The 14,125-nt window shown below is 32.0% G+C and overlaps 2 protein-coding genes across 2 annotated transcripts; both read right to left on the reverse strand.

Moving 5' to 3' along the window:
- Positions 1-35: 35 nt before the first annotated feature.
- Positions 36-7,067, reverse strand: LOC119665623 (cubilin homolog). Its single transcript, XM_038074852.1, has 11 exons — positions 6,534-7,067; positions 3,767-3,870; positions 3,023-3,398; positions 2,713-2,949; positions 1,579-2,652; positions 1,347-1,515; positions 1,042-1,289; positions 576-943; positions 369-508; positions 113-302; positions 36-48 (listed from the first exon to the last, which is right to left on the reverse strand). Exons 1-11 carry the CDS (start codon positions 7,065-7,067, stop codon positions 36-38), a joined length of 3,453 nt encoding a protein of 1,150 aa, XP_037930780.1.
- A 988-nt stretch (positions 7,068-8,055) lies between these two features.
- Positions 8,056-13,715, reverse strand: LOC119665624 (cubilin homolog). Its single transcript, XM_038074853.1, has 6 exons — positions 13,668-13,715; positions 12,676-12,814; positions 12,409-12,578; positions 12,062-12,353; positions 11,755-12,005; positions 8,056-8,088 (listed from the first exon to the last, which is right to left on the reverse strand). Exons 1-6 carry the CDS (start codon positions 13,713-13,715, stop codon positions 8,056-8,058), a joined length of 933 nt encoding a protein of 310 aa, XP_037930781.1.
- Positions 13,716-14,125: the final 410 nt, after the last annotated feature.

Consider the following 14,125-nt stretch of genomic DNA (forward strand, 5'->3'; position numbering starts at 1 on the left):
TATTTTGAAAATTTATATTTACTTTTGAAAGTATCTTATACGAATTGTCTGAAAGTAATTAACATTTTTAATAGCAAAGTTTTGTTTAAATTTTAAGTAATAATTATTTCACCTTATCTCTAAGAAATCATCATCGCATACAGTCGAAACTTGCTCCAAACCGAATTCCTTAGGCACAAGTTCTATTGTGTGACCGAGTGGCGCCATTATAATCCATACACAATCCAAGTCATTACCGTAAGGCATTGGCCAACCAGGTGACGTAAGTACACCGAACCTTGTACTGAAATTTCCACCACAGTCTAAAATAATGTGAAAAATCAGTGAGATTTAATTAAAAGGTCTTATTTTTATTACATCCAACTTACTTTCCGCACTATCCACTAAAGTATAATTGAAAGATATATACGCCGGAAAGTAGTCAGAAGAATTAGTTAAGCCATTAACAGACTTTATTGTCAATACACTCGTGTGAAACACTTCATTCAAATAAATATTTTGAGAGTAACTGTGGATTAATCGTTATGAAAAAACATGATTTTATAGAAACATAGATTACAAATCATAGTTCCTACCTAGCCAGAAGCTTTTCGTCTTTGGTATCAGGTAGTTTTGAATGCAAGGAAAGACTGAAGTTATTGGCATTTTGTGGTGGTGTGTAGGTTAGAGTCAAAGATATGTGTTTATTTTCTGGTGCTTCAATAATCCATTCACAATAAGAGACGTCACTGAGCTTCTCGTTGCTTTCGTAACTGTTACGTGATTCCGTGAAAATTCCACCACAACGCACAGTTTCAAAAGAATATTCTATTTTTAATCCTCTCGCCCTACGACTATTTTCTGCCGTTTTGAAAATAATACGCAAGTGATTTTGGCTGGATACCAATGGTTCTGGAGTAGCATTCTTATAAAATCGACGTTTACTTATCTTAGATAGATAAACCTTAAAATGCAAATAAAAATAAACATTCAAAATGTTTTCCTTAAGACTTAAATACGTGTTGGTGAAGTTTCCAACTATTGTTTACATTTTTTACAAACCTCAACAAAATTAAGATTTTCATCAACATCACTGTCGTTAAGTTGCTTCAATTTCACATTGTGGCCATCTTCATCCAGAAGCGTTGGCACACTTTCAGATATTTGAAAATCTGCAAACTTAATATGGATCACACTCCCCAATGGACCATAAATGTCATATGTACAAGTCATATGATCAAAATAGGGGTTAGGATAATTGGGTGTCATAAAAATTCCATCATCAGGACCGAAAAATTTGTCCTCACAAACTTAAAAAAGACATTTGTACTCATAAGTTCTATTTACGCTATATATAACGCACTTACTCCGACTATATCTTGCTTCAAAAGACAATGTGTCAATTTTTAAGCCTACAACCGCGTACTCATACCGTATAAGCAAGTAATTTCCCTCCGATATAATCGGACTCACTGACTTGAAATCACCACATATTCGTTTCTCCAATGGATATTCGTCAGTTTTTCCATTAAAAATCTAAGAATTTATACATGTCTAATGTAACTGCTAATATATGTATTATATATATTATTGACTTACTTCAACTTTTTGCAAATCACAATCATCGCTATCCAATAAATTATAATTTAAAATTTCTAGTTTTATTTTAGTACCTGGGGGCTGCTGTATTAGATAAAGACAAATTTCTGCATTTATGTGGCCGCCGATGGTAGCTCTTGGCTCAGTGAAAATTCCACCACAGTTCGGTGAACTTGGTATCACCTCATAATGTAATTGAAATGAACTGTCTTCTCGAAAAGCATCTGTGTGGAAATGTATGCTAATTATATTTGAAGATGTATAGAAAGGAGCAGGTTTTTCAGACTCGCAGAAAGTTTTCACGAGGCGATCTGAGTCGTAAATCTTTAGCGTATCTTGTGTACAATTAGAATCACCACCAAGATTAATTTCATAAAAGCGCAATACAAATCGATAACCAAAACTCGCTTCCAACTCCCATTCACATTCACGGTTAATAGGTGTCTTTCCGGGATAGCCTGGAGACTTTATTACATCGCTGTTACCCATACCCAATTCAAATTGACCACCACATGTGTGAGGCTGTGATACCCACGAAAATTTAAAGCCAGTTGAAGTAGTTTCATTATCCGTACGAAACCAAAAAAATACTTCTTGATGAGAAGTTATAATGGTACCGCCGCGAGGCAAATCGCTTCCACAGAAGCGTCCCACAAGCTGCGCACTGAGTGAACGACCATCGTGTATTTGCAGAAAATCTTTGCTGCAGTCAAGCGACGTTTGCAAATCAAATTTACTGAAAGTTATATTGAGAATTTTATTAGTTGTGGTACGTATGATCCATGCGCAACGTTCTCTATTTTCGTAGTTACCACCCTCTGGTGGATAGATCACTTCTCCTGTTTCTTGTCTCAAAACGGAACCGCAAATTTCACGTTGTATTTCACAGTTTTTTCCTGTAGTGCCACGTTGACATGCACAACGATACTTATTTTTCGGAGCCAACTTACAACTACCACCATTTGAACATGGATTTGGATGGCATGCGTCATTTTTTTCACATGTAGCACCCATATAGCCTTCAGGACATATACAACGAGTGCCCTCACCATTCACTTCACATGTTCCGTTATTCTACAAAATATAAACAAATTCAACATTGTGACTTATAACAGATCTGTGGAATATACTTGCCTTACATTCATGATTCTCACATGGATGTGTGGCTATTTCCGATTTACAACCATTTTCCCCAAAACCGTGACCAGACAAACCGACTGAACAAGTGCAAACCACTGTATCCGATATATACTCACATTTTGCTTTAGGATGACAAATATTTTCTGAACTACAATCATTGGAAGGAGCCGGTATACAAATATGACCATCACCCAACCAACCTTCTGGACAATTGCCACAGTGATATGATCCCTAATAGTAAAGACATGAAATTCATCGTCAATTCAAAAAAATGAAATTGATTTCTCTATTTATTTTATAGTACCTCAGTATTTATACAGTTTACTTTCGGTATTAAACTGCAACCACCATTATCGATAGCGCACTCATTCAGGTCAAGACAAGTAATGCCATTTCCAGTGTATCCATTTGGACATGGACCACATTTAAAACTACCTGGCATATTAATACACTCACTATGGCAAGGATTAGTGTGAAGCTCACATTCGTTAATATCGATTACACATGCTGGAGAAGAATTTGTATATGTCCAGCCAACATCGCAAATGCAAGTGTAGTTATGTATATTATTGGCGCTCACACATGTGCCATGGCCGCAGAGTTCGTCTCCATTATATTTTTCACAAATCATCTCACGAAGACGGCAGTGAATACCAGAAAAACCAGCAGCACACTCACAACTATAATAATAATATTGAAATCAGTTATCAAATGGAAAATATTATTACTGAAAGCTTTTTTTTTCTTAAAAATTGATCATTATTTGGGCGTAGTCTGGGCGAAATCATAAATCAAAACAATCTCCAAACTACGCCCATGATGGTATCAAAATGTCATAGCTTTGTATGTAAGGACATATACTTGAAATCAAAGCATTTGACTATCAAATACAATTGAATAATACTAATGTATTATTAGGAATAGATCAGATCATACAACACCAAAACTATAGAAAAAGGAAACTATAATACGTTAGCAATCTACGAGTATTATAGGTATTTTTCATTTTTATAGTTTATAAAAAAGTAATGTTAGCGTTGGAACTTACCGATAACTTCCTGGAGTATTAATACATCGTCCATTATTTTGGCATCCTAGATCAGTATTGTTGAATTGAGCACACTCATCAACGTCACTATCACAAGTTTTTCCCTTAAAAAATAAAACGAAGTTGATATAGATATTTCGAAGCATAATGTGTAATCAATTTCTTCAATTCATGTACATCAAATATTATTAGGTAGAAACAGTTTAATGAGGATGAAGTTTTAAACATTTATTTTACTATATTTAAATTTTAAAATACGAATCGTTTTCAAATTCGTTCAGATATTCCGAACCCATTTACAATTCCTCTAAATAAGTTAATACATTTCAGAACAAGTTTCAGAAGACATTAGCGTACACTTCGTCGTGATAGTATTATCTATCGCAAGTAAAAGACAGCAGACCTTAAAGAAAGTTTTTAAGACTGTAATGTACTATTAATTTAGTAGTTCCTTTTCTTTGTTTTACTATGGTCATTAATCATCATATTTCCTGTTGCTAACTTTATTTAAACAACCATGCATGGTGTTCTAACATCATAATATGGCTGTATATTCTGGTTATAGGTCCAGAATTCATATATCCAATTAGGATTACCATTTCATCGTGGATGGTTCTAACAAGGTATGAAGAGTAGCTTGGAAATCTTTTCAGCTCAAGTAGATTTAAGGAGTTCCCTGTACGGAATCTACATAGTCAGTAGATTACTATTTTCCTCGGCTGTAGAACAGTAATTCTAACCCGGTCTTTGAAATTAGTATAGCAGTGCAGAACTTAACTGAGTTCAATGAGTAAGTCGTGCATAATGTCAATAATTTGTATTGCAAGCCATCAAGACATACAGGCAAATGAAATCGCCAAAGAGCTTGTTAGACATACTAGGCAAATATGAGTGAGATTGGTTTTAACACTTTAGTAAGATTATCATGATCGGATTTGTGGTAGCAAAACGGCATTTGTACTCACTTAGATTGCAGAGAAAACTCCGTCTTCACTAAAACGATGTTACTAATATACTTAAACATTGAAGTATGACAAGATTTCGGTGCAAAACTTATAACTAACACCTCTGGACTGGACGTAATTTACATTGAATGACCATAGTTCACAAATGAGTATATCTATATTTTATACATATGTAAACAAAGTACTATTTTGGAATGCCCATAGATGAATAACTCAATTAAAATGATGAACCTAATCAGTAAGCAAAGTCTGTCAAAGTATGAGAATATCTGAAGAATAATATTTTTATTTTTATTTAATATTTTTTTTTATTATATTTTGTTCGCACTAAGGTCTTAAATATAATGTTTTGCTAATTAAAAATTTTATGTGTGATGACAATGAATACAATTTGAGTAGAAATAACCTTAAAAGGGAACTTTCAAATCTAAAGAAGTGTTTCAATTATTTATTTATTGATTTTGTCCATGGTTCAAATTTGACTGGATTCAATTCATAATGTTACTTGCAGTGCAACCATTTCATAGGGATAATTAATCTAATATTGTTTTTAAAGATAACAGATAATAGGTATTTAGTGATACCCAAAACAGCTATATGGTCAGCCCAAGAACTCGGTTGATTAAAATATTTCTTCATAATTTCTTTTAATATGGACATTTTTTCTCAGTGTGAAAGTCTATCTCAAGCAGTGACGACTGCTCTAATATGCGGAGGTGAACGACGCACACTTTAACATAATTTGCATTATGTCAAAAAAAGTGTATATACATATATTCATTAACTATCTTTACATCGAGAAATAAAATTATTTATTCCATTTACATATTCATATTTTTAAAGATTAAAGTTTTAGCAAAAACACTAGGTGTGCGGAGTACCTGACCGCACATTTATACGTTTTGTTTAATCACTGCATCGACATGTATGGTTTTGATTACAGACGACACTTTTGTTTGAAAAAAGTTGGTTTGATGTTATGAGAAGTTGTGTTTATTCCAGATTGATATAATACTAAACTTATATATCATTTTTGATTTCAACAGTACATGTAAAAACAACATTGTAGAAAAGCTGCACACATTTTCAGAAAGGCACGCATCGTCACTGATCTCAAGCTACTTATAATTGAAGTCTCTAGCCTTTTTATCTTAAAATGTTGAACTTGATAGAATGTAATGAATGGAGAGATATCGTTGATATTTTATTTGATAATGTCGAGTTAATATTTGAGTTGAAATATGAAAATTATTTCTAACCTTGCTCTTCTTCTTTTGATTGAGAAGAATGACAGATAGTTTAGGAACATAAGTCGCTGTAGATATTTAAAAATTTTCTAAGAAAGGGGTTTCAGAGAAGATGTAAATGAATGCTATTATTATATGGATAAATCAATTATATAAAATTGATAAAATTGATGTTTAAATCAACTGCATAAATGCACTTGCTTCTTCAGTTTCCTGCAATATTGTATATTATTTAATTATTTGCAAGGGCCATGACGTACAGACATTGCATATTATACAGAGAATTGCATGACAGTCGAAATTTCTCTATTTCTCTCATTCTCAACTTTATGTTTGCTGTGACTATGACTCCCTGAATGTCATGCTTTTAAGCAATTCGATCGATTCGATCTTTTCTATTTTGCACAATTTTAACAAAATAAGAATTTTTATTATTTATCTTGCTCTGTATTAACTACTCAGTGAATTTTTTTTATTGTATCTGATTCTATACGCCCCCAAAAAACTGTTTAGTTAATATTGAAATATTTTTTGCTAAATTTTATTAACACTTACCACCCATCCTTCTGTGCATAAGCAAATGAAATCATTGAATTGATCATAGCAGGAGCCACCATTTTTACATGGAATCGTATTATTGACAGTGCACTCATCTATTCTAGCATCTCTTTCGATCGATTCAATGCGGCCCTGTAGTTGTCGGATTTTAAATAAACCGGATCGCAAGTCTCGTCTTAACTTGTTAAACCGTGTTCTATTTACATAATTTCTAAGCCTTCTTTCTAAACCGCGTAAGTCCCGTTTAAAGGCATTTAACTGCTTAGTCAATTCGTCTGTCGAAACCATGCTATTTGCTTCTACCTGTGTATTGTTTTCTTGAAGAGCATTCAAAATTTCCATTAAATTGACATCATTTATATTCAGAGCAGAGTTTGGCGATAAAGAAAATACAATATCTTTATCATAAACCGCCTCCAAAATGAGGTTGCCATCATCTTCAATGAATATTTTCGGTTGTTGTTCAAAGTCACACAGTACTAGATTGCAACATAGTACACACAGAAGGATGACGAAGGAAAATGTATACATATTAATAATAGTAATAATAATATAGTTTTTTCAAACTATTAAAGCTTAATTTTCAAATTTTTTGCACTCAAATATTATTTTCTTTATAATAAAATCTCTTTCAATCCAAAATCTCTTTCAAGTATTTTAATTATTTTTTTCACAAATTTTCCACACAATTGAAGCCTCAACTTAGCAATTTTAAGACCGATTTTAACTGAAACGGAAACCTCAAGTGTGGGTGTATTTATACCAAAAGGGACGTTCAATATTATCAGTTCGGGACGTACGAGGTATTTTTTGACAAAAAATTTGTGCATATTTTTAATAAGTGGTACCAAAAATATAATTTTACATTCAGATAAATAAAAGGTATAAAATCATCTTTATATGTATATGGATGTGCAGGAATATCTTGAAAAATTTGCGTTATCTTGAAATTTTCTTCAACAACACACCATAAAATTACTTAATTCCAAACAGATTGCCTGAAGCTAGAAAACCGTTAACGTCTGTGATTAAATAATATCGACATTAAGTTCTGTTTGTTCAAATACGAACAGACAAGATCATATGGATTAATGCGAAATCGATAAGGGAGTATGATGAGAGTTATCTATTTTTGTGAATTTACAAACATTAGTTTGAGAAGCTCACATACAATTGATAATAAATATTGGTTTGCTTTTCATTAAATATTAATAGCTGATTTGTGAATTCGTTTGTTCCAACTTAAATTGATTATGACTATTTAAAAAGGCAATCGAGTCATATTTAATCTAATATCGTGTTTATTATACATAAAACTAATTATATCACCGTCATCTAATAGATATATTTACTATGCGATGACCTACCATATATGCTATTCGTCGCGTGGAATTATAAATCTTCTGACAAGTTGATAATCATTTAAATATACATATATACTCAAAGTCTATTATAAGAAATATAATCCGATTAAGCATAATCAAATTAAATATTATTATTACAGGGAGCAGCAGCGTATTCATGGAGTAGCGGGTGGTGTTTCAAAGAGATTCTGAAAGAATCTAAGTACTATAAAAACTATACAATTCTTATATATTCTTTTAAAATTACTTTCATAATAGTATTAGAAAACTGTTTTTACTTTATTTAACAAATTTACTTATTTATTTAGGACGAATAACCCCTTCTTAGGTTTCAGTCGAACATAATATTACTTATGTTCCGTGCGTATCTGCTTCAGCTTTGTACATCAAATGCGGTTAGTGCTATCTAAACTTAATCACGCCATCGGAGAACAGTCTCCACTTAACTCTTCTTTCTACGGCTAACGTTTAAAGTACCTATTTTGCTGCAATATTTTATTCCATTTCATGACATGTTCAACCCAGTGAAGCCATTGAAATAAAGTCAATGTTTTGATAAAACTAGTATAGTTTGGTTTTCATTCTAATAGGTTTGTCATAACCTACTAAAAGAAAACCCATATCTTTAAAAAAAACTTTTTTTAAAACTCAGAATTACTTCATTATTATAGAGATTGTGTCGGGTGAAAAACAAACTGAACCTGCAACGAACCGTTTTTGCAGAGGTTTAAGTAGCCGGATCCCAGTTCAGTCCTGTAATAAATTTATTTCTTTGGAGCAGTGGAAAGCTGAGACGAGTATGTAAGGATTGAGAAATGTCAATTTCGATTATTACAGAAATGTCAAATTCAAAACTCGTGGACGATGAATTCGCCAAGGAATATACATTTCTTTGGCGTGGAAAAATTGGATTAGAAATGTAAATTTCTACCACACTTGGAGAGGGTTGATATAATGTGAATCATAATATAATGTGAAAATGGAAATTACTATTACCTTGTAAACGTTAGCCGTGTACATTTAAAATTTCTACTTCTGCTTCTGACACACTCAGCACTTATTAGCACGTTCTGGATAACAGCTCGTTGCTTTACTAACTGCCCAGATTGCATATTCGACGCATCTTTTACACTTGAGAAGTGCAATATGCATTATTGTTATATATTTTTTGAAGCACCATATTTTTTTGAAGAAGTAAATTTTCTGTTTTTATTGTAATGTTGGTGGTTGTTTTTAGCAATTGTTTTGACAACAGTAATTCTTTGACTGATCTCCAAACTAATTCCGTATTGGTATTTATGGCAGTCCCAAAGTAGATTGGATCTCTGATAACTTTAGAAGTATCGCAAATTTAAGAATAAAATGAAGTCTCGTTTAACGCAAAACCTTATTTTTATTCAGGTTTATTTGCCTGACTGATGTTATTATCACAATTATATCTTTAAATTCAGATTTTTTCGAATTTCGCATTTCCTTGATTCCAGTAACGCAAGCCTCAGAGTTAAGAAAGGATTTCGCCAATTGAATAGGTGCGACTTTTGTATTGAGGGTTCAAATATTTCAAATACTTACTCATATGTAATAGCATTTGTTTCATATACAATGGTTGTCCAACTTGATGATTTTTATTGTTCATTACTGGCAGGTGTTGCACATACTGAACATATGAAAACACTGAGAATACGACCTACTGTACGAATTTTTGTTAATATATTAGTACATTACTCAAGTAATAATCCAGGGTTACCATGTAGACATTGTGCGACGACTTGGATTGGGCACAATAAGAATTGTGATCATCACTTTCTATTAGAAGTGATGATTGTCACTTTCCATTAGAAGTGACAATCGTACGAGTATAACTACAAATCTTCCATTCGAAGTGAACCATAAAACTCATATTTATATTGTTTTATTGTACTGTTTAAATTGTCTGTTCAGTATAGATAAAACTCTCTTTAATACGAGTTTAATATGATTCGTATTATAATGGAAAGTTATTCATTCTTATTTATTTTCTTTGAGATTATTTGTGTTGGCATATAACCTATCACTCAATAAGTCGTGTGACTAAGTAAGAAAAATAAATTTTTTCTGCCAAAAATCAATTTTACTCATCAATATAATCTCTTTCAATGGCACTACAATCATTTCAATGCTTCTCTAACTTCTCGATGCCGTGCTTGTAGAAGGATTTGTCTTTTGCCTCAAAATAGGCTTCAGTTTCAGCAATCACTTTTTCATTTGAGATGAATTTCTTACCGGCAAACATTTTTTTGAGATCAGCGAACAGCCAGTAGTCGCTTGGGGCCAAATCTGGACTATACGGTGGATGAGGAAGCAATTCGAAGTGTAATTCGTGCAATTTGCCATCGTTTTTATTGACTTGTGACATGGTGCATTGTCTTGGTGAAACAAAATTTTTTTCTTCGCCATATGCGGTCGTTTTTCCATAATTTCTGCTTTCAAACAATACAGTAATGCCGTGTAGTAGTTACTATTGATAGTTTTTCCCTTCTCAAGATAGTCAATGAAGATTATACCATGTGCATCCCAAAGTACTGAAGCCATAACCTTCCCCGATTTGCCTTTGATTGTTGTGCCTTTGGACGCTTCGGACGTGGTTCACCGGCTGCAGTCCACTCAGATGACGATCGTTTTAATTTCGGAATAAAGTGATGGATCCATGTTTCATCCATTGTCACATATCAACGCAAAAAACCTGATTTATTACGTGTAAATATGGCCAAACACTGCTCTGAATCATTAACACGTTGTTGTTTTTGATCGACTGTGAGTAAACGCTTTCTCATGGTCAAATGTTCACTTAAATGGCTATCACTTTTTTTCTGACTAATCGAAATGTCATGAAATTTTACACATGGTCTTTTGAAGTTTGATACTTCATAAACGTCATATGGATTTGACAATGGCGGCGCCATCTGTGTTTCAGCGTTTTAGACGAAATATGAGCATTTTTACAGGCCACTGTGGAGGCTGACAAGCGTTAGTGTTGCTTTAATATATTGGTCATTCGTTGCGAGTTCCAGAAAGAGGCATGCCAATGTGATAATTCTGTTGTTCCCACAGATTCAATATGGGTTGGCACATGGTATAGTGATAACATATTCAATTAACCAAATTTGTAAGGCAAGGTATATGACAAAGCACATATATCAGCTTGCTAATTTAAATGTATTAAGCAGGTATAATGTAAGCGCGGGTAATCCATAAAACTCCTATGAGTGCATTTAGCCTCCAATTCTCAAGGTGTATTGGGTAACAAATCGAGTGATTTAGGTGCATTTACCGTAGCCGTGATGCTAAGATTTTGTGTAAAGGCTTAAAATTCAATTCAAATTCAGAACTTATACAAGTTTGAAGTGCCTAAGAAACCTTGAACATATTTTGTTATGTACTAACTTTGTTACTTACAATAAACAGGAAATAAAATAAAATCAAGTAAACTTTATACAACTTAACAGTCGAGGCCTCTCAAATTTGGCCCATGCGCGTAATTTCATTAATGGCATATTAATGCGATGTTATTAGATCGCCTAATTGCTACTAGCTGGACATCAACGTGTTTTTCTGGAAAAGTCTCATTTTTCCTTCGCAGTTCTCAACTTTATTAGCGCGACTCGGTTACTTTTACTTTGGCTACTGACAAAAAAACACGTTTGTTATTTATGCTTCAACTTACATGTAGCTGGTTAAATTGGTATACTACTCTCATCGAGCTAAGTGGTTTGAGTGCCAAATTAGCAAATCTCTGTCAGATTAGATACGATCATAACAATGAATTTTTTTAATTTATTTAAAACTATAAAACATTGTTTAGATTAACTATATACAAATAATTTTTTTTCAAATTTAGATCGTTCATCATATGTGTAAAAATTTAATGTCCATCCAGATCCATCGAAGTTAGGTGATTTCTTCGAAACAATTGCAATGTGACTACTTGGTATTTTTACAGCATCCCAAGCTCCTGCCCAATTTTGGCCGCATAGAGTTAAAAATACTTCTTCATAACCATTCGGTAAAATTTTATAAATGGTTACATTATCCAGCGGACAATTTACTTTGGATCCCATATCAAAACCTGAAAGATTAAAAATTTAATCAAGATATTAAATAATCGAAAACAAGGAAACAAACTGGAAAAATAAATGCGAATGTAGTTTGGTGAAGGTACTTTTATATCCCATCTACAATTAGAAAAGTTACGATCGTTATCATAATAAGGACTTGATAGTACTCCATCATTGTTGTATATTTCTCCACCACAACCTGCTGGTAACGACCGATTAACTGCTATATACTCAATTTTTATATAACTGAAATGGTCTACATATATTCGTACAGCACTTGTGTTTGTATGTAGAGAACTGTAAGTAAATCTGTCTTGACATGTCTCCAATAATGTTTGATTTGTATGCAAGTCAATAAACTAAAAATTGATAATTGATTAATATTAGACTGTTTACATTAGAAGGTGCTAATACCTTAAGAAAACTGGTGGAGCAGTTATATGTGTTAAAAAATATTGATTGCATGTAGAAACTTATTTTGTAATCATCCGGCACACGTATATCATCCACACACTGTACCTCTTCAAATGTACCCCTATAATAATCGATGTGGTCATTTAATTTAGTGTAGCTGTTGTTACACGCTAAAAAAAGATAATAAAATAATAAAAACTATATAAATATTTGTTAACAAATGTTGTTTAATATTATTAATTTAATATTTTTTAATACATCACTTACTTTGTTGATGTTGAATTGTTATATTGAATCCAGGGTATTCAAAAAATTCGTCACTATGGAAGCTTAGAATAATGGACTTTTCCGAATCATCAATAGGAAGTTTGAAACCAGTTGAATTACCACAGTAGTAGGTAGATAACTGCATTAAAAAATTAATTCAAACATTTTAAAACAGATCTTAATTGATTTTTTCATTGTAAGTCATTCAGAAAAATTCCTTCTATGGTTTATAAAATACTAATAAGTGAGAAAGAAGGCAAAAAAGTGCAAAGTAACTTGAATGTCTGTAAGGGCTAGAGACAAATGCATAGCGTTTATAATAATTAATAACAAATAAATAACAAATAAAAATCGTGTAAGTGGTTTATTGTGTAATCATTAAGTAATGTCTTTACAAACAGTATGGTATTGAAATTAAAAAACTAAAAATAAAATGTAATTAATTAATTTAATTATTCTACAGCTACTTTATGATTTTGGTCTAATATAACACAGAATGAATTTGTTAATAAACTTTCACAGCAAATTAACAAAACTTCGGAAAAATGCGCGAACATAAAAACGTCAGTTGCCTTTGGGTACGTTGGCTAATGAACGGTGACTCTGAGTTTCAAATTTGGCAGGGCACAGATACAATCCCTAGTATTTGCTGTCTTAAAAAATTATTTATGAATAGTTAAATACAAGAATTATTTCTAAGACCACTGATAATGGGTTTTTGGCAAAACAAAACAAAACAGCTGTATGTTCAGTCAAAAATTCAATTAATAAAAACATTAGAAATATAAGAATTTTTGTTGTTGTAGTTCACTACTTTTCACAAAACCTCTGCAATTATTAAAATAAAATTTAAAAACATAGTTGATTTGAAAATTAATATCACATTTATAATGTCAAAGTTACAAATATATTATGGTAAAATATGGCAATAATATTATAATTATTATTATAATTTCGCACTACTGCATGAATTGAGATTTAATTTTACATACTTTCAATTTCCTTTCGAAAAACATTATCATGCAAACAGTTTTAATCATTTTGAATGCTCATTTAAAAATGTATCACCTATTGAGGCAATCTAAGACACTTTCCAGGTATTTTAAGATATTCAGTTTTAATCGTATATATGAGGTCAGATTCCTTTAAATCTCTTTAAATAATTTCCTGCAATCACTTTAAATGATGTTGTCTTTACATACAATTTGTTTATATAACTGCAATGGTTTTGCATTAGTCCAAGTTATATATTGAGAAAGGCCTATGAATAACTATTAAATACAAACTAAAACAATAACTGAAATCGGCTTTACTTTGTACTCTGTTATTTTGTTTCTGTATTTACAAAAAGTCATTGTGTTATGTGATTTATATTAACCACTACGGCCGAGTAAAAAAATTACTATTTTGTTTCCAGGTTTAATAATTTTTTAATCATTAAGAGACCATG

Source organism: Teleopsis dalmanni, chromosome 1 (genome assembly GCF_002237135.1).
Source record: "Teleopsis dalmanni isolate 2A chromosome 1, ASM223713v2, whole genome shotgun sequence".
Lineage (NCBI taxonomy): Eukaryota > Metazoa > Arthropoda > Insecta > Diptera > Diopsidae > Teleopsis > Teleopsis dalmanni.